Source organism: Saccopteryx bilineata, chromosome X (assembly GCF_036850765.1).
Source record: "Saccopteryx bilineata isolate mSacBil1 chromosome X, mSacBil1_pri_phased_curated, whole genome shotgun sequence".
NCBI classification, from domain to species: Eukaryota; Metazoa; Chordata; class Mammalia; order Chiroptera; family Emballonuridae; genus Saccopteryx; species Saccopteryx bilineata.
The window spans coordinates 58,831,474-58,858,203 of NC_089502.1; the positions used below are offsets into that span (position 1 = coordinate 58,831,474).

General features: G+C 42.4%; 1 protein-coding gene across 1 annotated transcript; it reads right to left on the reverse strand.

Annotated features, from left to right (window-relative positions):
- Positions 1-9,391: 9,391 nt before the first annotated feature.
- On the reverse strand, positions 9,392-19,824 carry TSPAN6 (tetraspanin 6). The gene is made up of 8 exons (XM_066249850.1): positions 19,611-19,824; positions 18,470-18,658; positions 17,133-17,207; positions 16,203-16,301; positions 15,584-15,718; positions 13,210-13,293; positions 11,334-11,437; positions 9,392-10,527 (listed from the first exon to the last, which is right to left on the reverse strand). Exons 1-7 carry the CDS (start codon positions 19,695-19,697, stop codon positions 11,369-11,371), a joined length of 738 nt encoding a protein of 245 aa, XP_066105947.1. The 5' UTR covers positions 19,698-19,824; the 3' UTR covers positions 9,392-10,527; positions 11,334-11,368.
- Positions 19,825-26,730: the final 6,906 nt, after the last annotated feature.

Consider the following 26,730-nt stretch of genomic DNA (forward strand, 5'->3'; position numbering starts at 1 on the left):
TAAAAGAAGCATGAGCTTTAGAGTCAGATATTGTTCAAATACCAGATCTGGCACTTACCAGCTGTGAAACCTTGAATAAATTATTTAATCTAATCTCCAGCTTTTTTGGAGAAGGGCAGGATGTTCTGAGAAATGAGGACAGCAGTAGCTCTCAGCACAGTATGGTTGATCAAAGCACGCTACACAATGTCTGGCAATTAGTAAGTGCTCAATAAACATTACTTCTCTTACCTCCTTTTTGGGACCAAGAAACTGAATGGGGGACGAAAAGATCCTTTGCAAAGTGTCTACCTTTTCCTATATGCCACTTTCCTAAGGGAGTACAAGAAAGAATGACAATGTATGCATGCCTTCCCTAAGCTCGCAAAATTTCTTATAGTGTACCTCACATGTATTGTCCTAACTATGTACATTAATGTAGCTATTTCACCTTTCCAGAGATGACTGAGTAGTTGTATCACCTCCTTATATGCTATTTACACAACTTTATGAATTGTTTCTGTCCAGGCAAGCACCATGCCAGTTTGATTCGCTTTGAGACTATTGCTACTACCTTGTCTTTTCCCAGAGAAGGTGGTGAGAAACATGTTGGAAGAAAGAAGAGGCATTACGAGTCACTACTTTTTTTTAATAAAAACTTTGAGGACGTGGTAATGAGAACACCACCAGCTCAAGCAGGACAATCTTACTCTAAGAATTCATGTTTGTCTAATATATGCATGTGGCAGAAGCAATGGTAATGAACTCTTAGAGCAACTGGTCTGTTACCCCAAATTCCCATGAACTGTGCTATTCCTACTGAAGAAACCAGTTCATTCAAGATCAAATGAGTGCCTATTGTCCATGGACTAATATTATAGAGGGAGTTCTTGAATTTTAAGCGTTCAGAATGTTAAGCCTTTGGGTATGATTGAGGGATAGGAAGAATGCAAGCAAGCTGCTATGACCAACACACAACTAACCTGACCAATTAGAGAGCAAAGGGTTAGACCTTGTGACCATCTACATTTAATTCCTCCAAGGTTATCATAGTCTAAGAGCAGAAAGCCAAATGCAGGCCTTTGGGGACAGCCACACTTGGAAATAAGAGAAAATTAGGCCCTGGACAGTTGGCTCACCAGTAGAGTGTTGGCCCAGTATGTGAAAGTCCCAAGTTCAATTCCTGGCCAGGGCACCCAGAAGCGCCCATCTGCTTCTCCACCCTTCCCCCTCTCCTTCCTCTCTATCTCTCTTTTCCCCCTCCCACAGCCAAGGCTCCATGGGAGCAAAGTTGGCCTGGGTGCTGAGGATGGCTCCATGGCCTCCACCTCAGGCGCTAGAATGGCTCTGGCCACAACAGGCCAATGCCCCAGATGGGCAGAGCATTGCTCCCTGGTGGACATGCCAGGTGGATCCCAGTCAGGCACATGTGGGAGTCTGTCTGACTGCCTATCCATTTCTGACTTCAAAAAAAAAAAAAAGAAAGAAAGAAAATAGGAGGAAATTAAAACAGCAAAGTAAATCAGAAAAAGCAGTAAAAGCAAAAAAAAGCAGGATATTACAAGATCAAAACAAAGAACAAAACAAGAATCTGGTAGTTTCAAATGAAGTAAGTTCAGAAAAGAGAAACAGCAAAAAGCGATTTGACCAAGAGGAAGTTAGCAGTGGTTTTTGAGGTTAAGTGGCTTCTAACCAGGCAGGTAGTTTGTACTATATAAACGGTGGCTTACATGGAATGAGATATTTAGACCAACAATGTATTTCACACAGAGCATTAAAGAGACATTATAATTAGTATCACTCACTTATTTCATTAATATTTGCTGTGCTCTTACAAGTACCTAACACTACTAGCCATGGGGTAGAGATCCCTAATAGAAAAGCCATAATTAAGTCATAATGGCTTCTCTCTCACAAGGAATTTGGGTGAAGCTGTAAACCAATTACTTAAAAATGAAAGTCTCATTCCCTGGTAACTGTTTCAGTTTATGTATTATTTTCTGACATATCAGCTTTTACCCTTTTAGAATTAAACAAAAGTTGGATTTGCCACATCACAGGCAAAGAGTCAACCTCAAAGGATGACAAACTTAAAAATCAATGCATCTTATGCATGCTGAGGAAAAGTAGAGATTGTATTTATTGTGTGTTAAAGTTCTTTCTACAAGTACAAACGCCTACACAGAATAGCCCAAAGGAACCAAAGTTTTCTCATTTTCATAAAAAAAAATGTGTACCATACATTATTTTACTTCTCATAATTTAATTGGTTGAGTTGGCCACATCACTGGCAAAGTACCAATTCAGATTCTGGCAGGAGGTTAAACACATCATGTCTCAAAGAATCCTGTGTGAGCTCCAAGGAAAAACAGAAATGGCATTTATACCTTGTATTAGGTATTCATTTCCATAAAACGGTGATGCCTAAAACATATGTCTAACCCTCTACAGGAATAGGCCAAAGCTGCCAGGCTTTCCATACTTTCAGAAAATGTACCCATGGAACTTTTCTTCTCAAAGTGGAGTTCAGAGCTGCTTTGCAGGAATCAACACGGGGCCTGGAAGTGAATCAACCCACAGGATACCTTTGGCATGTTGAAGGTGGAAGTAAATTTTACATGTCAGTATGCACACACACACATTGGCTATAAGGTCAATAAAATAAACCCACTTTAAAATAAATACATAAACATCCTGACCTGTGGTAGTGCAATAGATAGAGCTTTGATCTGAAACACTGAGATTGCTGGTTTGAAACCCCAGATTTGCAGGATCAAAGCACATACGAGAAGCAACGATGAGTTGATGTTCCCCACTCCTTTCCCCCTTTCTCTCTCTCTGCTCTAAAATCAATAAATAAAATCTTTAAAAAAAATTGTTTAAAAATTTTAAATAAATACATTAACCAAGCTTAAGGGTGATGTGTGGTATATATTTTTTTAATTTCTACTTCCCATATTTTCTCTTTTTTTATTAGTGAGAGACAGAGAGAGAAAGAGAGAGAGGGACAGACAGGAAGGGAGAGAAATGAGAAGCATCAATTCTTTGTTGCAGCTCCTTACTTGTTCATTGATTGCTTTCTCATATGTACTTGGCCAGGGTCGGGGGGCTCCAGCAGAGCTAGTGACCCTTTGCGAAAGCCAGCGACCTTGGGCTCAAGCTGGTGAGCCCGTGCTCAAGCCAGCAACCTAGGGATTCGAACTTGGGTCCTGTGAATCCCAAGCCAATGCTCTATCCACTGTGTCACTGCCTGGTCAGGCTCTACTTTCCATATTTTCTATGTTTTCTTTCTTTTTAATAATGAGGGGAAATGTTTAACTTTTCAAAAACTACTTAAAGAAAACTTTAAGCCTGATTAGGCAGTGGCGCAGTGGATAAAGTGTTGGACTGGGACGCAGAGGACCAAGGTTCGAAACCCTAAGATCACAGGCTTGAGCGCGGGCTCATCTGGTTTAAGTAAGGCTCACTTTTTTGAGCCCGGGGTCACTAGCTTGAGCAAGGGGTCAGTCTGCTGCAGCCCCCTGGTCAAAGCACATATGAGAAAGCAATCAATAAACAACTAAGCTGCCTCAAGAAAGAATTGATGCTTCTCATCTCTCTCCCTTCCTGTCTGTCTGTCCCTATCTGTCCCTCTCTGTCTCTCTCTGTCTCTGTCACACACACACAAAAAAGAAAACTTTAAAAGGTTCTTCATCCTAGTGAAAAATACCTATTGGAAAATTGGTGATTCTCCTTTAAATATTTTCTCTTTTGGCTTCATTAATTCTGTCATTAATTTTGTCCTTGGTGCCAATTCAACACCAACAGAAATCCCCAATTTTGGGGTGCAGTGAAGAAGGAAACTTTAGTACAAACAGCTTAATTGTGATACAGCATAGCTGTGAAAACAGCATGGCTGTGAAACAACATGACTACGAGGCAGCCCTGGGATGAAGCAGCGCTGTGGCAAGGGGGTCCTGGGTTGAGGCTCCTCTCCCCGTAGACGGCTGTTCTCTGTTCCACCTGCTCAGTTCTGCCTGCTCTGTTCCACTACACTTTGTGCTGCTCTGCTCCACTCTGCCCTGCGCAGGTCTGCCCTCTCTGCTCTAGTGTGAATTCTTTGGTGTTTCAGCTCCAGATGAGGAAATGCACTCTTTAGTCTTCGGTGGAAAAGGAAAGTACTCTCCAATTAAGAGGGGAGCTGACATATAGACAGAAGTTCCTCTTTCTGGTCTCTCACTGGTTTGTCCTCATGAAAGTGAAGACTGCAGAGCCTTACAGTTTTGTTCCAAAAAACACTGTTCTGATTGAGCAAAATAGAGCTGATCTGATTGGTCAATAAAGATGCTGATGGGGGCCTTGACTTGACCGGTTGGCTCAGTGGTAGAGCATTGGCCCACTCCAGTGTGTGGATGTCCCAGGTTCGATTCCCAGTCAAGGCACACAGAAGAAGCGACCATCTCCTTCTCTATCCCTTGCCCTCTTCTCTCTCTCTCCCTTTCTTCTCCTCCTGCAGCCATGGCTAGATTGGTTCGAGTGCATAGCCCCGGGAGCTGAGGATGACTCCATGGAGCCTCTGCTTCAGGTGCTAGAAATAGCTTAGTTACAAGCATGGCCCCAAATAGGCAGAGCATTGGTCTCAGATGGGGTTTGCGGAGTGGATTCTGGTTGGGACTCAGGCAGTAATCTGTCTCTCTATCTCCCCTCCTCTCACTTGGAAAAGAAAAAAGAAAGATGCTGGTGGGGATAAAGCTGTGTAGCTCTGATTGGATGGTGTTGAAATACAACTTCAGGAACCTTTTTCTAAGGGCTGGCTCAGATGTCAGTGCAAGCAAGCAGATCAGTGCAGGCTTCTCCCTGAAGTATGGTTTGAATGAGAGACCAGTTTAAAAACAGCTTCTAAGCTCTGCTTTTAAATTTGAGCCTGATTAGCCACCAGAAGGTCTTATCAGTAGGTATCTTCTTTCTCAGTGTCCATGAGGAGCCACTGCGCCATTTCACCCCCAGGTGTTGTAAAGCACCAAAGGCTACAGAATTAATATTAATATTTTAGGAGGCTTGGAGAACATTTTATTAATTTGGGTTAAGGTGTGCAGAGAAATTGTGAGAATAGTCTCTGTACTGTGTGATTGGCATAACCAGGATGGCTCTTGCCATTGTATTGTAAATGAAAAGGGAAGGAAAGCATGGATTCCCTGACATTCCACCACACCTGTGGGGAAAGGAGTGAATGGCTAGCCAGGTGCAGGAAGAGAAAAGCCAAAATAAACCTTTTCTTATAGCAATGAGCCATTTGCGGGCATTTGTCCCCACGGAAACTACCTCTCTTATGTAAATGCATGTGGTTAATACGTCTGACTCTGGACAGAGAGATGGCCGATGAACACTAGAAAATATAGGAAGGCCTTTTAATATGTAAAGAGATATCTTTCTACCATTGTGTTGACTTGTAAATTTTGTTTTCTCCAAAATGATGTATGGTTTGCAAATTGAATGTGGTCCTATCATGTTAAAGGACATATGACTATAACCAATAGCGGTAAGGGGCTCCTAATTGCAATTTTTGCTTCTGTACTTCCCACTTACAAAACTATAAAAACTAAGTAGAACAAAGGGCCGACGCGCTCTCCATCAGATTTCTGTCGGAGTTCCCGCAGCTTGGCCAAGCTAGACAATAAAGCTAGACAATCGTTTAATGTGTAAACGATGGACCTTGTTCCTGTCTTCCATATTTTGGGTCCCTCCGAATTTGGATTAACATCTACAATTCCAACAGCCAAAAAACTACTAATTTACTGCATCTGGAGAGTCACTAATTTTCAACTGTTTTATCACTCACTTTACATTATGTCAAGTCATCCCTCAGTGTTTTAATGGACAATATGCTCTTTCTGCAGTAACTCCAAGCATTTTAAAACATGTCCTTGGCAGTTACTATTACTGCCACATCAACCACATCCTCCCACAACCACATCAAAATTACAACTAATCACTAAGAACCACCTGAACTCTGGCTGAATAGAGATCCTACAACTAAGAAATTAATGAAGCCACACGAAGACTGGTAGGAGGGATGAAAGACAGGAATGGGCTGGTCGCATTCTTATGTGTGGCAGATTAAAATCACAAAGGATAGCTCAGCTGCAGAGGTTCCCCTTGAGGAACGAGGGTTCTCAGCCCCACCAGGCCCCCCAGCCCAGAGATTCAGTGCCAGGAAGAGAAGTTCCCATAACCTCTGGCTGTAAAAACCAGCAGGGATTGGGGCAGAGAGAGGTGAACAGCTGTTGCAGTCCAAGGCAGCCCCTCTTAAAGAGCCCCCAAGCATAGAAATGGTCAGACTCACTCCCTCTGAGCTCCAGTGCTGGGGCAGCAACCTGAAAGGAACCAGACATCCGGGGAGGAACTGGATTGTCGAGCATCAAGGCAAGAACTAAGGGGTACAGCTTTCTGCCAGATGAAAGTGCTGCCAGAGGTTACTGTTTGTTTTATAGACACTACCAAGCACACATACACAGAGCCGGCAGGCAGGCAACATATCTAAGCTCCCATCAACCTGGGTCACACTGTTTACCCCAGCCAGGGAATTCCCTGGGACCCCACTCCACCCAACTTGTAGGCCCACCCAAGCCATTTTAAGTGGCTTTCTATACAAATGGCCTGTCTTAGCTCATGCTTTGGACTTTTCTAAAATCTCTCAAACAAGCATCATCCGGCCTCTGCATACCCCAGACCACTTGTTAAGTAGCTCCAGGGGCCTGGCACTAGGGGCACCTGTCCTTGGTTCACAGCGTAGCTTCTTCTGGATACCTCCAAACCCAGCCCAAGTAGCAGCCATCTGAAGATTGCTCTGTAACTCCTGCCAGGTGGCCCCAGGCAGTGGCTGACCTTATACCTCCCAGGAGGTCCCAGAGCCAGTGTATCTAGTTCACAGCTTCAGACCATTCCAGAGTACAACTCTAACACCTCCACAAGCAACACATGCAAGGAGTGGACTCAGTATGCACCAAAGCCCCACTGAAGCAAGTCCTGCTCTGTAGGGTTGACTCCAGCACAGCAGCTCTAGTGCTGTATTCTCAGCCAGTCTTCAGAGCTGATCGGCCTGGTGGTCAATTCCTTTCACTGATGCCAACAGCAATCCAGGCTTAACTACAAGACAGTGCACGCAGCCCACACAGGGGCACACTTGGAGTGCCCAACTTGGGTAACTGAGGAGGCTGTGCCATTGGACTCTACAGGATAACTACAACACAAGTTCACTCTACCAAGTCTGGGAGACATAGCAGCTCTACGGAATAAACAGAAATAAACAGATAGGGAAGCAGCCAAAATGCAGAGACAAAGAAGCAGTTCCCAAATGAAAGAACAGGAGAAATCTCCAGAAAAAGAAATTAATGAAATGGAGGCAAGCAAACTATCAGATACAGGGTTCAAAACAATGGTTATAAGGATGCTCAAGGAACATAGTGACAACTTCAACCAAAAAATAAGCATAAAAAAAGACATAGAAACCATAAAAAAAGAACCACTCAGAAACAAAGAATAATTTACAGGGAATCAACAATAGAGTACATCAAACTAAGAACCAAATTAGTGATTTGGAATATAAGGAAGCAAAACCCACCCGATCAGAAAAGTAAAAATAATTTTTTTTTTTAAATGAAGATAGTGTAAGGAGCCTCTGGGACAACTTCAGGCAAACAAACATTTGCATCATAGGGGTGCCAGAAGAGAAAGAACAAGAAATTGAAAGCCTATTTGAAAAAATGACGGAAAATTTCCCTAACCTGGTGAAAGAAAGACATACAAGTCCAGGAAACACAGAGAATCCCAAACAAGATGAGCCCAACAAGGCCCACACCAAGATACATCGTAATTAAAAAAGAAAAGGCTAAGGACAAAGAGAAAATCTTAAAAGCAGAAAGAGAAAAGCAGTTAGTTATCTACAATGGAACTCCCATAAGATTGTAAACTGATTTCTCAACAGAAACTTTGCAGGCCAGAAGGGAGTGGCAGGAAATATTCCAAGTGATGAAAAGCAAGGGCCTACAACGAAGACCACCCCTCTATTCAGCAAAACTATCATTTAAAAGTGAAGGACAGATACAGAGCTTCCCAGACAAGAAAAAGCTGAAAAAGTTCATCATGGTCAAACCAGTATTATTATATGAAATGTTGAAGGGTCTTCTTTAAGAAGAAAAAATATATGTCTGTCAACAATTGAATCTAAAATGCAAAGTAAACAAACTAGCAGGACAGAAACAGACTCATAGATACAGAGAACATTTTGAGGGTTGCAAGATGAGAACAGGGTTGGGGGGGTGAAGGTGAAGGGATTAAGAAGTACAAATTGGTTGTTACAGAACAGTCATGGGGATTGATGTAAAGTACAACATAGGGGAAATAGTCAAAATATTCTAATGAGTATAGATGATGTGCACAAGACTTATCAGGATGATCACTTACTAAGTTATATGCCCAATCACTGGGGTGTACATGTGAAAATAATATGGTATTAAATGTCAACTGTAATTGGAAAAATTTTAAAAATGATTAAAGATAAAAAAGAAAATTATTACTAATTTTACTTAGTTATTTTTGTCCTTTTTTTTTTTTTTTTGTATTTTTCCAAAGCTGGAAACGGGGAGAGACAGTCAGACTCCTGCATGCGCCCTACCGGGATCCACCTGGCACGCCCACCAGGGGGCGATGCTCTACCCCTCCGGGGTGTCGCTCTGCCACTACCAGAGCCACTCTAGCGCCCGGGCCATCTTTGCTCCAATGGAGCCTTGCTGCAGGAGGGGAAGAGACAGAGAGGAAGGAGAGGGGGAGGGGTGGAGAAGCAGATGGGCGCTGGCCCGGAATCGAACCCGGGACCCCTTGCACGCCAGGCCGACGCTCTACCACTGAGCCAACTGGCCAGGGCCATTTTTGTCCATTTTTTTAAACTATGATTGACTTTCCCCCTTACCATCAAATTTCAGGACTGTGTGTGGATATTGGGCAATCAGAGATGAGTTGTTTCTAATAGATATACAAAGAAACCCAAACCAAGGGAAGAATTCCCCCATTTACACTCAAGTTCTAATCATTTCCTTATTACCCTGAAGATATTGAGTCACTCTATCCAACTTATTTTTTTAATTTTATTTATTTAATTTGAGAGAAAGAAACATTGATTTGTTATTCCACTTATTCGTGCATTCATTGGTTGATTCTTGCCTGTGCCCTAACCAGGGATTAAACCTGAAACCTTGGCGTACCAGGATGATGCGCTAACCACTGGAGCTTCCCAACCAAGGCTTTCTCCAACTTCTTAATGCACACTACACACTTAAAAAGTCTGATTTCTGGGAGAATGTGAAGATTTTAACATTTCATTACAAGAAATGTAAACCTTTCACAGGGAATAAGTTTTTGTAAAGAGAGACATTAATTCTTTTGTTTGGTTTTATTATTACATTTATTGGGGTGACATTGGTTAATATCACATAGGCTTCAAGTAGAATATCATGCTAAGTGAAATAAGTCAGAAAGACAAGAACCACATGATTTCACTCACATGTTAGACAGAAAACTGAGCAACAAATGAACAAACAAAAAATACTCATAGACAAAGACAACGGTGCAGACATTGTTTTAAAAGAATAGAGTCAATAGCTCAGTTTTATATTTCAGATGTAAAACTGCACTGCAATTAGAATTATGGGGCTTAGCTTTCTCAGTGGAAACAACTATCCAGCAGGTTTTCTAAAAGGGAAATTTAAACAAACACGATGATTTTGGAGGAAAACAATATAATCAAAGGCACAAAACAAAACTAAGATGAGAAAAGCTGACCACAATTTTGACATTTAAGTCATATCAACCGGGTAAGGAAATACTGGCTAAAGCTAATGAAGATGAGTTGCTTTACATTTTTTCAGGAAAACACAATTCATTCTGACACCGTTAGAACCTTTCAAATGATAGAGGAAATATATACATCTCTATAAACACCTTAACTTGGAGGCGAAGAAATGTGAAGTGTGTGTTGCTATCTGATGTGTCACAGAACACTGGTAGTGCTCTTTAGTCTTTGGTACGTTAGGGCAGAGGCTGTTACCGCCATCTGGCAACTCTGATGGGTGCCACCCAATTCCTGGCTGGAATTAATATTACACAATTTCACTCTCTGCCTATCAGCAGAACAGAGAAAGGCTAATCAAAACATTTTAACTTTTTGACACTAATTATGCAATCAAACCACATAACCTTGGCCAGGAAGGGGCCGGTCCGAAGGGGTCAATTTCCCATTTTATAACAGTACAACAAAATAGAAAATCCACAGTGCCTTTAAAAGGACCTATGTTGCGAAAAAACAAAATCAAGAGGAACACAGCATTGTTTCATTTACAATTTACTAGCACTTCCAGTGTTTCCGAGTGATAAGGAAGTTTCCATGATCTTACATACACTGACAAATGTTGAATCAGACTTTTAGTGTAGTTTTTCTGTCTACTGGTACACTGACAGTTTCCAACCAGGCAATCTATTGTAGTAGTAGTTCATGGAGCAGGGGATGCAAATGTCCTGAAATTAAAGGAAAAAGACTTAATGTAATTGTAACAAGAATTTCAATATCTGTATGCACATGCACACATTCTCTTCTACTAATGAAGACCTTCATGTGTTCCTAGTCAGTGGCTCAATGGAAATGTGAAGGGTGCCCTAGGGATTAATGCAGTCCTCACAATCTTCCATTTAAATACTGCAGTTACCGAAACACACGTTTCCCCAAATTCTGGTTCCTGGTTAGGCTAAATGAGTTTATGGTTTTAACAACAGTCCACCAGGAGACTGTGATAGTAAGAACCAGGTCAAAGATTAGGAGATATGCCACTATTGGTCAAGAGCTGAGTGTACTTGCCAGGGAACCTCATTTCTATCCATTCCAGGTTCAAATTTGTTAGCAAGCCTGACCCGTGCTGGCACAGTGGATAAAGCATCTATCTGAAATGCTGAGGTTACTGGTTCAAGACCCTGGGCTTGCCTGGTCAAGGCACATATGAGTTGATGCTTTCTGCTCCTCTCCCTACTTCTCTCTCTCTCTCTCTATTTCCTTTCTAAAAAATGAATAAATTATTTTTAAAAATTGTTAGCAAGGGGACCACTTAGAATCTTTAGGCTGGACATGTGTAAGTAAACCCAAGGCTCTTCGTCCTTTTTGACCATGCCTTGTATTTAGAGACCTGGGCTGCTTATGTGGGGCTAACAGTACCAATAAGATCTGAAGGCCCTACCGGACAAGACCTTTTGGCGAAGTTACTCCATCCGTCACATGCACAAGCTGAAACAAACACCAAGACTGACAGAACTGAGGACCAAAATGAACATACCTTAAAGTTGGACAGGAGTAAGCCAGTCATGTCCGTTACACTATCTCATACTGGTTATTTGTTATAGCACGAGAGAGGCAGTAGGCAAGAAAGATACCAACGAGCTGGAAATAAAATATGAGGAAAATTAAACACACACACCAAAGAGCTTTAGGTATAGTCTCCTTCACTTATAATTTACTAGTGATTTCCTCCCTGAAGGTTTTCTAGACAGTTATGTTTGATAGTCTGCAACACCTAGATCACATTCAAAGACTAGAAGTGAAGTTTGACGATTACTATGCCCGGGTATTTCATAACTGTCACTAACAAAATCACTCAAGGAAAATTCTAAATGTCATAATTTTGGGGAAACTTTTCTTATTCTTCCCCTCAGTTATCAGAACAAAAAGGGTATGGCTTGGAATAAGTAAGTATCTCAACAAGTAACCCATCTGTGAGGACAGAAATTTTCTTGGGAGGGTTTGGAACAACGTTGCAATGCTGATAATGTACATTAATACCTGTCCTGTTCAATACCATCATCACTAACCATTTGTGGCTTTTCCAAACTTCAAATAAGGCTAGAGTAGCTGAGGAAACAAATCTTAAATTTCATTTATTAGAACCTTTCAAAGTTGGTAAGTGGCTATTTTATTAGTGCCGATTCAGACATAGCTAGGCCTTCTACGTTAGATATATATTAAGATTAGAGTTCATTAATTACATAGGTCAAAATGCTTCTGTCTTCTCTCTACAATGTTTAATAGGAAAAACTCCACCCCCTATAAAAACTGTCTAGAGCCACAACACAGACTTTTTATGCTACAGTGAGACATAGGAAAACTCAAGAAATACAATTTGATCCATATCATAGCATCTACCCAAAATAATAGGCATATATTGAATGGGGGGATGTATGATCTAAATCAGGGGTCCCCAAACTTTTTACACAGGGGGCCAGTTCACTGTCCCTCAGACCGTTGGAGGGCCGGACTATAAAAAAAACTATGAACAAATTCCTATGCACACTGCACATATCTTATTTTAAAGTAAAAAAACAAAACGGGAACAAATACAATATTTAAAATAAAGAACAAGTAAATTTAAATCAACAAAATGACCAATATTTCAATGGGAACTATGCTCCTCTCACTGACCACCAATGAAAGAGGTGCCCTTCCAGAAGTGCGGCAGGGGCCGGATAAATGGCCTCAGGGGGCCGCATGTGGCCCGCGGGCCGTAGTTTGGGGACCCCTGATCTAAATTGTAACAGGCTGGGTCTTATATCCAACTCACCAAGCAGTTTCCTCCCAGGAAAAAATAAAGAATAACGTTTTAAACTCTTGAGTGACTGTAGACTAGAGAAGGTTACCATCTATCTGTTTTGTTTAATGAACTATGATGCTGGAAAGTTCCTACAACTAACAGAGCAGCAGGTCTTTCTCCAGTTAACTGTTTTCAAAAGATGCATACTGCTAGAAGTCAATTTTTCAACAGTTTCAAGGCGTGATTGGCCGTGGTAAAAAAAAACAAAAAAAAAACAGGTAAAATGGAAAATGGAAATAAAAACTTAGAAAACTCTGTAATTGTGAAAAACGGTGGGGAAATACAAGCTCCAAGACATCAAAAAACTGGAATGAAAAAAGCAAACTATACCCTCCCAAGGAAGCTAAATAAAGACCCAATCATAAATCATTTACTACATGTTTCATGTACAAAATCAAAGGATTTGTATGCTGGGATGTGCAACTGAGAGTCTGGAAAAAATGTAACTTCTCTGAAAACACCTGTACTATCCAAGCTCCTGAGGCAGAAACTTGAAGCTTGCAAAGTGGACATCTTCTAGCCGACACCTACAACGCTGATGAAACATTTCCTAAGCACAAGGACCTACCTGAAAGCAAGCCACTCCAAAGCAAATTCCAGCAACAACTTCCATTTCTGATTCCACAGTGGATATCACCTTTATAAAACAACCCTGACGAAAGAGAACTACGTTAAGTACAGCACAGGCAATCATAGTTTGATCATACAGCTCTGCAGCGAGCTTTGACTATCCTAGCCTCTTCCACTGCATTAAAATGTACTCTCATGTAACAAATCCTGTCTCCTTTCCAGCACAGTGCTTTTTAGAATTTTTTAAATTTTCATTTATTGATTTGAGAGAGAGAGAGAGAGGAGGAAGGGAGAGGGGGAAGAGAGAGAGGAAGAGAGGGAAAAGGGAGAGAAGGAAGGGAGAGAGGAGGAGGAGAGGAGGAGGAGGGGGAGAGGACTAGAGGGGGAGGGAGAGGAGGGAGAGAGGAGGAGAGAGGGAGAGAGGGAGAGAGGGAGAGAGGGAGAGAGGGAGAGGGGGAGAGAGAAAGAGAGGGAGTAGGGGGAGGGGTGGGGGAGATGGGGAGAGGGGGAGGGAGAGAAGAAAGGGGAGAGGAGGGGAAAGAGGGGGAGAGAGGGAGAGGGGGATTGAGAGGGGGAGAGAGGGAGAGGGGGATTGAGAGAGGGAAATAGGGAGAGAGAAGGAAGGGAGAGGAGGAGGGGAGAGGAGGAGGGGGAGGAGAGGAGGAAAGGAGAAGAGAGGGGAGGACCGGGAGAGAGGGAGAGAAGGAGAGGGGGAGAAAGGGGAAAAGGGAGAGAAGGGGAGAGGGAGAAAGGAAGAGATGGAGAGGGGGATTGAGAGAGGGAGAGAGGTAGATGGGGATAAGGGGAGAGGGAAATAGGGAGAGAGGGGGAAGAGGAGAGGAGGAGGGGGAGAAGGAGAGGAGGAGAGGGGAAGAGAGGGAGAGAGGGAGAGGAGGAGAGGAGGTGGGAGAGAAGGAGAGAGGGGGAGGAAGAGAAGAAGGAGAGGAGCAGGTGAGGGGAGAAGAGGGGGAGAGAGGGAGAAAGAAAGAAGTGGAGAGAGGGAGAGAAGGAGAGGGGGAGAGAGAGAGGGGCAGTAGGGGAGAGGGGGTGGAGGAGAGGGGGAGGGAGAGAACAAGGGGGAAAGAAGGACAAAGAGGGGGAGAGGAGAGAGGGGGAGAGAGGGAGAGGGGGATTGAGAGAGGGAGAGAGGTAGAGGGGGATAAGGGAAGAGGGGGATAGCAGGAGAGGGGGAAAGGGAGAGGAGGAGGAGGGGAGAGGAGGAGGGAGAGAAGGAGAGGAGGAGGAGGAGAAGGAGAGAGGGAGAGGAGAGAGGGAGAGGGGGATAGAGGGAGGGTGGATAGGGAGAAGAAGAGAGGGGAAGAGAGGGGAATATAGGGAGAGAGGGAGTAGGGGAGGGGTGGGGAAGATGGGGAGAGGGGGAGGGAGAGAAGAAGGGGAGAGGGGGACAAAGAGGGGGAAAGAGGTAGATGGGGATAAGAGAGGGGGATAGGGGGAGAGGAGGAAGGGAGGAGGAGGGGTGAGGAGGAGGGGGAGGAGAGGAGGAGGGGAGAGAGAGGGAGAGAAGGAGAGGGGGAGAAAGAAAGGGAGAGAGGAAGAGAAGGAGAGGGGGAGAGAAGAAGAGAAGGAGAGGAGGAGAGGGGAAGAGGACGAGAGGGGAAGAGAAGGAGAAGAGAAGGGAGAGAAGGAGAGAGGGAGAGAGGGGGGAGAAAGAGAGGGAGAAAGGGAGAGGGGGAGAGAAGAAGAGGGGTAGACAGAGATAGAAGGAGGGGGAGAGAGGGAGAAAGGGAGAGGGGAGAGGGGAAGAGAGGGAGAGGGGGAGAGGGAGAAGAGAGGGGTAGAGAAGGAGAGGGGGAGAGAGGAAGAAAGGGAGAGAGGGAGAGAAGGAGAGGGGGAGAGGGAGAAAGGGAGAAAGGGAGAAAGGGAATGATGGAGAGGGAGAGGGGAAGAGGGAGAGGAGGAAAAGAGAGGAGGAGAGGGGAAGAGGGAGAGAGACTGAGAGGTCGAGAGGGGGGAGGAGAGAGAAAATCTGATTTGTTGTTCCACTTCTCCATGCATTCTTTGGTTGACTCTTGTTATGTGCCCTGACCAGGGATCAAATCCACAACCCTGGCATATGAAGACAATGTCCTAAACTACTGAGCTATTTGGCCAGGGCTCCTTTCAAGCATAGTGATTTTAACAGAAATTTGAGGAGCACTAGTTCCACCGTTTGGATTACACATTGAAAAAGTGTTTCTTGCTAGCTGTATGAACTCAAGTCTCACTTTTTCTGAGTTTCCATTTCCTCATTTGTTTATCGAGAATAATACCTGCCCCATTTCATATTATGTGTACTGTGAGTAAAAATTTTAAAAATGCATCATCCTATATTCAGTTAATGTCCTTAAAAATTTTTTTTAAAGGCTCCTTACTTCATTGTTTACTTTATCGGCATCTCTCTGAGGAGAACAATCTTCAAGTTTACAACAGCTTTTGGGAAATCCTTGTTCTATGTAATAATTAGAATCCTGCCAATCTCTAAAGTTGGTGACACCGCAACAGTGCAACTGAAAAATCATAAGAAAAACATTGATATTTCACATGCCCACTTTGCAGTCAAACATTTAACCTGTCATCTTAGATTACAAGTAGTGTTCAAAGCAACATTTATTATACTTCATAATATTTTTGTGTGGCTGTCCTCAGTTAGCATTGTAATTCCAAAGGGGAGCACTTGTTTCAAACACGAAATGTTTCTAACATTTTTCTACCGGTGTTACTTTCCTGGCATCGTTGGTGCCAACACTGTCGGTCCACAACATCAGTGTGAAGAGTTGCACGTGTGAGAAGAGTGATTTGGAGAAAACAGAGGTATGTCCTTTAGTATCATCACACTCTCCTTTACAGGGCCGTAGGTCCATTCTCTCCCACCCTAAAATTATACTGAGAGTATGGGACAAGTGGACAAAGCCAGGGCCTGATCCTCTTCTCTGAGGGGACAGAGCATGTGTTCCTGTCTTGAGAAGCCACCGTGGGATTTTCACCACTTACCGTATTTTGAATCTTATCTATGGCATCACTTCTATAATCTCCCGTAGTGTTATACTCCTTTAAGGCATTCTCATAATTATTCTTAAAGCTGTTCTTAATCTACAGCAAAGAAACACAAGGCCAGTTAACAAAGATTCTAGAAAGTTCTTTCGAAATTCCCATATCTGACCAATGGTCATATCTTTGACAGCAGCAAAATGCATGGTAATTAAAATCAATGGTCTGATCCCGTGCCCCAAGCAATATGGTTTGGCTGAGGGAACTACTAAGCAAAACATCACAATACGAGTTCAAAGTGCCACAGAAGCAGGTATTTATCCGAGTGGCAGCTCCGTACTGCTATATCCTCTTCCACCCCAATTTTTATCCACTATAAACAGTACAAATTTGATGCCTGTGGAATTTCTAAGCTACCAGACCTTTCTTAGGAAGACTGCACTAACCACTTTGTAATACACTCATTGATGAGCCTTCACCTCTCAGTGAATCACTTCCCAACACCAGGCTGAATGGACTGGAACCCTGATTTCTAATTCAATATTAAGGTTCTCATGAATTACATTAAGTATATCCAACCTTTTCTAACTGTGTGGCTTAAGTGGAGAAGGTATCAGTTTTGTGCTTTAAATAGTTTCCTATCAAAGTTATAAATTACCATCTCTACTTTACTAGGTACATATAGATAGAGAAATTACTAGAAATTACGGGTAACTTTAATTTTGTTCTGGTGATTGTTAGTCTCCACAAGTTTCTAAATGTTCTTTAATATTAAAAGCAGGCTAGAATATTTTACAGGAAAGCCATTATTGTCAGCTACAGGTTGCAAAGTGAAGCTTTAAATACAGCTATAAGTGAGTTTTAACTAGTAAAAGTTGTCTTTAATTCTGTGACTTAAATTAATCCACTTTTATATCCCAAACTCAGGCTTACCTCGTGTCTGAAAACAAATCCTACAATGGCAGCAACCAGTTCAACCAAAAAAATGAGAGTTAGAAACATTGCATACTGTAGGATAAAAAGAAAGTTCAAGTCAGCAAAGGGAGTCAAAGGGGGGAAAAATGATCTGTTCAATCAGCATTTTTTGTTTGTTTGTTTGTTTTTTAAAAAAGGACAGGGAAAGCACATCAAAAGTGGTTACACAAAGATCTGGAAACAGCCCAAGTGTCCGTCAGAGGACGAGTGGATTAAAAAGCTTTGGCACATATACACTATGGAATACTACTCAGCCATAAGAAATGATGACATCGGATCATTTACAATAACATGGCTGGACCTTGATAACATTATACGGAGTGAAATAAGTAAATCAGAAAAAACTAAGAACTATATGATTCCATACATGGGTGGGACATAAAAATGAGACTCAGAGACATGGACAAGAGTGTGGGGGTTACGGGGTGGGGGGGGGAGGAGAAGGAGTGGGGAGGGGGAGGGGAGGGGCACAAAGAAAACCAGTTAGAAGCTGACGAAAGACAATTGGACTTTGGGTGATGGGAATGCAGCATAAGCAAATGGCAAAATAACCTAGAGTTGTTTTCTCTGATCATATGTACCCTGATCTATCAATGTCACCCCATTAAAATTAATCCAAAAAAAAAGTGGTTACTGGCAGCTGAACTACTTGGTACGTTTTGATAAAGAACAAGAAAAATCTTAAAAAGTCATGGCCACACATGCAGCCCCATGTTCATTGCAGCATTGTTCACAGTGGCCAGGGTATGGAAACAACCAAAAAGCCCATCAATAGATGACTGGATAAAGAAGATGTGGCACATATACACTATGGAATACTACTCAGCCATAAGAAATGATGACATTGGATCATTTACAGCAAAATGGTGGGATCTTGATAACATTATACGAAGTGAAATAAGTAAATCAGAAAAAACCAGGAACTGCATTATTCCATACGTAGGTGGGACATAAAAGTGAGACTAAGAGACATTGATAAGAGTGTGGTGGTTACGGGGGGGGGGGCACAAAGAAAACTAGATAGAAGGTGACAGAGGACAATCTGACTTTGGGTGATGGGTGTGCAACATAATTGAACGACAAGATAACCTGGATGTTATCTTTAAATATATGTATCCTGATATATTGATGTCGTACCATTAAAAAAATAAAATTATAAAAAATAAATAAATAAAATAAATTTTACATATAATAAAAAAAAAAAGTCATGGCCAGTTCCAAGAAACAAAGCCTACAAGATAGGTGTAAATCTTTTCAGAAACCAAGAATCAATTCTAAGGAGAGGAAGGACTCACCAATTTGAGCATCCATGCTGAGGCCCGGCAAGTAGCAAAGCAGCCAAAGGTGCCCAGAAGAATGATGATAGTGCCTGTGCCAACGAGCACAAAGGGAACGTTGGTGGCTCTCTCATTTAAAAGAGAAAAATAATTCTCCAGGCTCACCCTGCCCCAAATGCCAACAGCAAGAAGGATAAGGCCAGTGATCTATGTGGGAAATCAGAAAAAAGCAAGTTACACATTGCACACTCAAAGCTATACTGTATATTCAAACCACAAACCACTAGGTATTTAAGAAACAATAGGTGTGACAATTGATTTAGCAGTCTGTGGCCACAGAGCTGTGGCTCGGAAATGGCAGACAAGGGTGGCATTGAGGACAGTAGGAAGGGTAGCTGCACACAGGACAGGACTTGATAAACCCACAGCTGGAACATTTAGATAGCCCAGGTAGCCAGGGTCAAGCCAGGGGGGTCAGCTGCAGAAGGCTTCATGTTTGTTTGTAAACACAAGCCCACGGCATATTTGCCCTAGGGATCAAAACTCTCTCAACTGTTTTACTCCCGCCTTAGGAAAGCCTTACGGGAGGGGGGAAATACGTGTTTTTATGAAATCCAGAAACTTCTCCCTTTCCCCAAGTTCACACAGGAACACAAAGGGACGGTGCACAAAAAGGAAGCCGGAGGATAGATTGGCGGGAGGGGAGTCATTACCATACTTACCTGTAAAATACTCACCTCTTAGGAAGCAGTGAAAAGAAAAGAGATTTATGCAAGCAAGCCTCTCCAACGGTCAGAGGACACCCTCAGCGTACTCCGGAGGCGGGGGGGGGTCACTCCCTTCCTCGTCCCCACCCCCAACCCCCCAACCCCGGCCTTGCATTGAATTTGAATGTTCCTCGTGTCTGGGTCCCAGTTAAGCATACCGGCCTCGGACATCTGACCCACTGAGCCCCGCGCAGGCGAGATTCCCGAGCTCCATCCATAGCTACTCGTCGCCAGGGCCCAAGTCTCAATGGTTAAACTCCGTCCGAACCTCTGCACTCGGTGCCTTCCATCGAGCCCCTGATCCGAACTCCCTCCGCTAAGGGTCACACCCCCAGCCCAAGCCTAGAATCCCCCACACACACACCCCGTCCCCGGGCGCCATCGTCTCTCACCCAGAAGATGAAAGTGTAGATAAGGAGCAAGCTCTTGAAACAAGTAATGACTGGTTTAGTCTGTAGTCTCCGAGATGGGGACGCCATGACTAGCCCAGGACCCTGCCTCGCCGCACAAAACGATCGGAGCGCAGACGAGAAACAGAATCCCCGAGTCTCCACGGAAACTGCCGAAAACTTCCGAGCGTCCACAATCAAGAAGAGCCGGAAACACCGTTCGATTTTCTAGAGGGCGAAGTCCGCGAGGCTGTCCGGAAAGGGACGACAATTTCGGAGCGCCCCCTGCCGAAGGCTACTGAAAACTGTATACAAAGGTCCTAGTGACGGGCATTTCTTAGATCTTTCTATGGACATTGCTTCCTTATTGCACTAAAAATCTCCCCCCCACACACACACACACCGCCTCTCCTCTGCCCTTGTGGCTTCATATTGTTTCTATCTTCAAAAGCGCCACCACTCTGAGGTTCGGCCTCATTGGCCCCTAGTGCCCTAGAAGGAAGAAAAGGAATAAAAAGGTTAAAAGTAACCTAAAAACATTTTATTACATGGCAAAATTACCCACAATAAATATAGTTCCAAAGGGAAACAAAGTGGGCTGCAACGTGATACCTACAGTCACGTTTTGAAACAAAAACTGAAAGGGGAAAGAGCAATTTACTGGAGTGGAGGGATTAGGCTGATTTTTTTCTCACTTGTTTTGTGCTTTTCAATTTTTGAACATTGTTTTATGCGGTGGGGAGAGTGCGTGTTTGTAGAGGGACGGAATTAGAAGACCACATTAGTTGCCTACCCAACCCTTTACTTTATAATTGAAACAAGCTTAACATCACAAATGGACGTTCAGTAGTATTTCTATGGCATTAGTGAAGGAGAGGTGAATGCTCAAACTTTTCTGCTTGAAACTGAGCAGCCACTGAGCCACTTCACCCGCAGGTATTGTAAAGTACCAAAGGCTACAGAATTAATATTAATATTTTGGGAGGCTTGAGGAACATTTTGTTGATTTGGGTTAAGGTGTGCAGAGAAATTTTGAGAATAGTCTCTGTACTGTGTGATTGGCATAACCAGGATGGCCCTTGGCATTGTATTGTAAATGCAAAGGGGAGGAAAACATGGATTCCTGACATTCCACCACACCTGTGGGGAAAAGGGTGAATGGCCAGCCAGGTGCAGGGAGAGAAAAGCCAAAAATGAACCTTTTCTTATAACTATGAGCCATTTGCGGGCATTTGTCCCCACGGAAACTACCTCTTCTATGTAAATGCGTGTAGTTAACACGTGTGACTCTGGACAGAGAGCTAGCAGATGAACACTAGATAATATAGGAATGCCTTTTAATATGTAAAAGACATCTTTCTACCATTGTGTTGACTTGTAAATTTTGTTTTCTCCAAAAGGATGTATGGCTTGCAAATTGAACATGGTCCTATCATGTTAAAGGACATATGACTATAACCAATAGTGGTAAAGGGCTCCTAATTGCAATTTTTGCGTCTGTACTTCCCACTTACAAAACTATAAAAACCAAGTGTTGGGCAGATAAAATATATTATGCTCACTTTGTTAAAGACGGCGCTGCCCACGAGGAGGCCGTCGCCCAGGTGATATTAATGTGTGTTAGGGTGGGCTAAAGGCAGGCAGAATCCTTGTAGCCTGGGGCTTGGTTTTGGGATTAAGCCTTTCCACCCTTTTTGATGTGGAGTGGTACAATCCAATCATGCCTCAGAGAAGTGACTTTGTATTAGAGACTTCCCTATTTTGTATATTGGATTAGAGGTTGTGAAGCTACAATATAAAGTGGGGGCAGAACGGGAGTTTGCTCTCTTGGTTCCTGGGATGATTAGCATGAGAGAGCAGAGGGAGCAGAGCAGAGAGCAGAAAGAGGCCATGTGGCTAGGAGAAGCTGCCAAGATGGCGGAGTACTGAGTGAGATGCCAGTTTGTGTAGTGTTTGTATCTGGGATAAGGAAGGAGATGGGGAACTGAGGAGAATAAGGCTGGTAAGCTAGAAACCTTTGATTCTAGGAAACTCGGATAAGTCAGTGGCTTTGTGAGCACTGAATGTGAGTGGGTTTGGAGCCCAGTGTGTGTTTTTACTTGCCCGCCAGGTGCAAGCTAGAATTAAAGAAAATGGCCTATCAGTTTTTGGCTCCGTTGTTTCTTTACCGACTGTCCAAATCCAATGCGAACCTGCATGGGCCAGGTGGCTGCTCTGATAGTGGCCCTGGCCATGGCTCCTGGCCTTACACCAAGTAAAACAAAGGGCCAGCGCTCTCCTTCAGATTTCTGTCAGAGTTGCTGCTTGGCCAAGCTAGACAATAAAGCTTTGGTGTGTAATCAACGGACCTTGTTCGTGTCTTCAATGTTTTGGGTCCCTCCAAATTAGGCTTAACAGAAACCTTGCTTTAAACATATACCACAGAACCCAAAAAACAGGAAAGTTCCATTGACTTGGTCACACAGAGTTTCCCTGTGCTTCGAATATTGACCTAGGACCAGCTCCTTTTAGCATCATGCCAGATGTCTGAGGTCCAAGAAAGCAACCATTGGAGAATAAATTACTGTACTGCCAGGCTTTACACTAGAATTTTTTCCTAAAATTAGAAAAGCCTAACACATAAATATATGGAGAGAATGTGTAAACGATACATCTATATTCCTATTAGCAATGAGGCAAGGCCACCAGGAAATACAGTGTGCATCAACTTTTCAAGGATCACATGTGCCATAGCTACAGAAAATGAGTCTTGAGGGAAACTCGAAGTACATGCAAAGCTTTACTTCTGAGGCTACAGAGCACTCTCTGAGAAGTTCTGTTAAACAAGTATCAAGGGAAGTCTTGTTAACTCTTGTCATCTTAAAAAAATATTTTAAAAATCGTGGAAGGGATTTTTGTTGTGAGCCCCAGAGCAAAGAAATACTTCTGTGGCTGAAGGAAAAACAAAATAGTCAAAGCAAAAGCCACATCTCATTTCCAAAAATGTGTTGATTTTCCTCCTCTCCCTTCCTCTGCCACTCAACGCTGCTTTGTTTGAGTAGCAGTTGGTGCCAAATTAAACCAGAGGCTTACACAGAATTTAATATTCCTATGGTCACAACACCTTGCACCCCTGCCTCCCTCCCTGCTACACTCTCCTCCCCACCGTTCTCACCCTGCCACCAAACCTAGAAGTTCAATTTAGTTCAAATTTAGACCTGGTTTGGGCCTAAACTCAAACTAAAGGGACATCTGATCATGTCTAAGGCAATATAAGAAGTAATTCTCTAGGTCAGAAGATAAATTTATTCTTTAAAGTATTAATGATGACTGTAATATCCAGCATTGACTATGTACCAATCACAGTTGCTAAGCACTCAATATGTGTCACCTCATGCATACATCACAAAACCCATTGTTGTGATGATGGTTATTGTGATATCAAGACTACTATTGGTAGCAGTTAACAGGTGAGAAAAGAGGTTCAGAGAGACCAATTTAAGTAACTTGGCTAGGACTAAGCCCTGCCAACTTCTGTTTCCCTAATCAGAAACGGGGCCCACCCTGTGAGGAGACATGGCTGCCATTGTACAAAAAGCTGCCTTGGCTGGGAATAAACTCACCAAAGCTGCTGTACTCATTTAGCCACAAAAAAGGGCTCTTTGGAGCCCCTAAAGTATAAGAACATCAACCATTTCCTTAGTTTTGCCTTGTATTTGGAGTTATTTGTTCAATTTTACTTTTGCCTTCACTCCACTAGCCCAAACATGTAAAAAGTTACCCTGCCTATCCCAGAGTGGTGTAAAAGGGTTCAGCACTTTTCCTGGTTCAGTCTCTTATTATCCCTCTTTCTGATTAAAAAAACACATGCTTGATACTGAAAATACAGAAGAAGAAAAAATATTTAACTATTGTTGCTGCTTGTTTTACTTTCAATTTCTTTTATCTATTTACTTTTTTGGTGACAGAGACAGAGACTCAGAGAGAGACAGAGAGAGAGACAGGAAGAGAGAGAGAGAGATGAGAAGCATCAACTCTGCGTTGCGGCTCCTTAGCTCATCTTTTGCCTTCCCATATATGCCCTGACTGGGATTGGGGGGGGGGCTACAGCAGACTGAGTGACCCCTTGCTCGAGCCAGCGACCTTGGGCTCAAGCTGGTGGCCTCAGGGTCTCAAACCTGGGTCCTCCAGGTCCCAGTCCGAAACTCCATCCACTGTGCCACCACCCAGTCAGGCTAAATTCAATATTTATCAGGATCCTTGTCCCTTTTTTATTAACTTTCTGTAACCTTGGAGACTGGGTTTACATGTTTTTCTTTGGCATAACCTATGCTTCCCCCAGGAAATATGATATCAACTTGTTTCTTACTGCTTTTCCAAAGTTAAAGTTCTGTTCCACGATAGACACAGTATAATTATCTCCCCAATAAAAAGATGTTTCCTAATGCCTTCCCACCCTTCAACCTCACTCAAAATTTCTGCCCCCTACTTGTAAGTACTTAAGGTTCACCTCAACTGTAACTCAAAGAGAATGTCCTTCTTCCACACCCCAATACAACCTCTCAGTTCCCCAACATCCCACCTCCTACAACTTCCCACCTCTCCTCACCCCCACCTCCACCTTCCCTCATCTCCCATCTCTCACTACCCCTCCACCTCCCCCAACCCCTCACCCCCCCACACACATGTACCTTCCTCTAACATCAGTACTCATAGTCCGACCACTCACATTAACTCAGACCCTTAGTTACTATGGTACCTTGTACTTTCTTCTCTACTTACCTATCTTATATACTGCTGTCTACATGTTCAGAAACTACCTGAAGAGCCAGTGTGGCAGGCTCATGTGCCCCCTTTTATACTCTCCCCAACACCCTAGGACACAATGCTCAATTGATGAGCTCATTTGATACTCAGCTAATATCTGTTGAGCTCACTGGTCACAGCTCGTCTGTGAGGCTAATCACTCAGTAGTGACTCAAAATATGATTAATTAAATTAAATTTAAAAAAAACTAAATCTTAAGTCATCCAAGTATCACAGTGTCACAAATAGAAAATTTAAGCTGAACTACTGTATAATGTCCTGGGCATTACTATACTCTGTCATAGGAACAGATAAAAAGACAAAGACATCAACCATTTCACTGAGAATATATCTTATTTCTTATCTACATAGTGAATTGTACCATTTTGATTTTCTAATACCTTTTCTAGAATCTCTTCAATTATCTTTGGCTAAGTGCCTAATGTAAAATTTTAAAGTAACTCCTATTTACTAAAACCTCATTTTACAATACTACTATCAGATAAACATCATTCAAACATCATTATTTAAATAAATACTTCATATGTACAGTTTCTATAATTAGTTTCCTGAATAAGAATCTTTTTATTTCTATTGCTTCTTATATATTCTCATTATTCCTTCTATGATATTCTCTTGTGTCTATTTTTTATTCACTTTTTTCCATCAACTCCTTTCAGATTCTCTTTGAATCCTTCCCTTCCTTTTCATCCCTGCTCTTGCCTTCTTCAAAAAATTTTATTATACCTGTATACAATTTGGGACACCTAAAAATGAGAAATACTCTTGAATGGTATTAAAATTCACAATTCCATGTCAATTTACCTTAATCTATTTTTAAGAGACTTGCTTAAAGTCTTGTTAAGCTTTGCCAGGATTTCAGCTAGGCAATTCAGTTGCTAAATCTAATATTTCTTAAAACAATGTTATTGACTGCTGAGGGGCTTTATATTAAAAGTCTTGAAGTTAAAAATGATTCTGGACTTTAAGAACTTGAATAAATTCTTATCTTCCCAAACAAGTCATATAGACAAGTATTTTAATTAACTTTATATCTTTACACTGTCTAACATAGTGTTAGCCACACATAGTAGGTGCTGAGGAAATTTTTTAAATTAATTTTACCTATTTTGAGTAAGCTCTTTATATATATATATATATATATATATATATATATATATATATATATATATATATATATATAAAATGCTTCACGTAATGCTGACCCTCTTCTCTCATTTATCTCCTTACTTTATTCTCTCTATGATTTCCATATTCTCCTCCACTTTCTTTTTTAGCCTCTCTCTGCCACCCTTCTGTCCTGCTCTTTCCAGCTCTAAGTGGGATGTGAGTCCTTATGCAGCATTCTCATCATAGCCTGTGCTCGGCTCTGTGTTTGGTGCTGGGGAAATGAAGAAGACTAGGCACTCATAGTCTAGTAGGAGACCCAGTAGAGTGTGAGATGAACAGACTAGTATAGTAGGGATCAGAGATTGTCATAAGTGAACAATAAATGTAATAAATCTTATAATTGAGACATGTACAAAGAGATGTGATAGAAAAGGAAGGTGAAGCAAACCAGTTCTGGTGGAGCTGAGCTGAGCACAACTTCTAAGCAGTAAAGATGGATATGGTTTCCACAGACCAGGAAAAGAGAGAAAGAAATACAAGGTAGAGTAAATATGTCTGTGCAAAGGCACTAAGGTGTGAAAGGAATAGCAGAAAATTCAGTGTGTCCAGAATGAAAGGTCATGGAGTAAATGTTTAAAACTAGGTTGAGGACATAGGTGGGGTTTGCTTGTGAAAGATTTGGTATGCTCTGCTAAGAGTTTGAACTGTACTCTTTGACAAGAGGGAGTCAGTGAAGGGTTTTGTTTGCTTGTTTGTTTTAGAAAGAAAACAATGCTGGTAAATTATTCTTTCTCTCTCTCTCAATATCTCTCTTTCAACCTCTCTCTCTCTCTCATAAACTCACACACACACACACACATTTAACAAAATCACTGTTTTCTAATACATGTGTTTAGAGTGAATGCTTACTTTTATTTCAAGTACCCCACAATCTGGCCCTATCCTATTTATTCAATATTTGTTTCTTACTACTCCCTTGACTCTTCTAACCAGTTAGCCCAAACCCCTCTGACCTAACAGTGAGCTCTTGTCTATGTCATTTTCTTTTCTGGAGAATAGACCAAGAATCACCTCTTCCCACAAAGTTTTCATAGATTTCCCATAGTGTATACCAGTGGTCCCCAACCTTTTTTGGGCCACTGACCAGTTTAATGTCAGAAAATATTGTTACGGACTGGCCTTTAGGGTGGGATGGATAAATGTATCA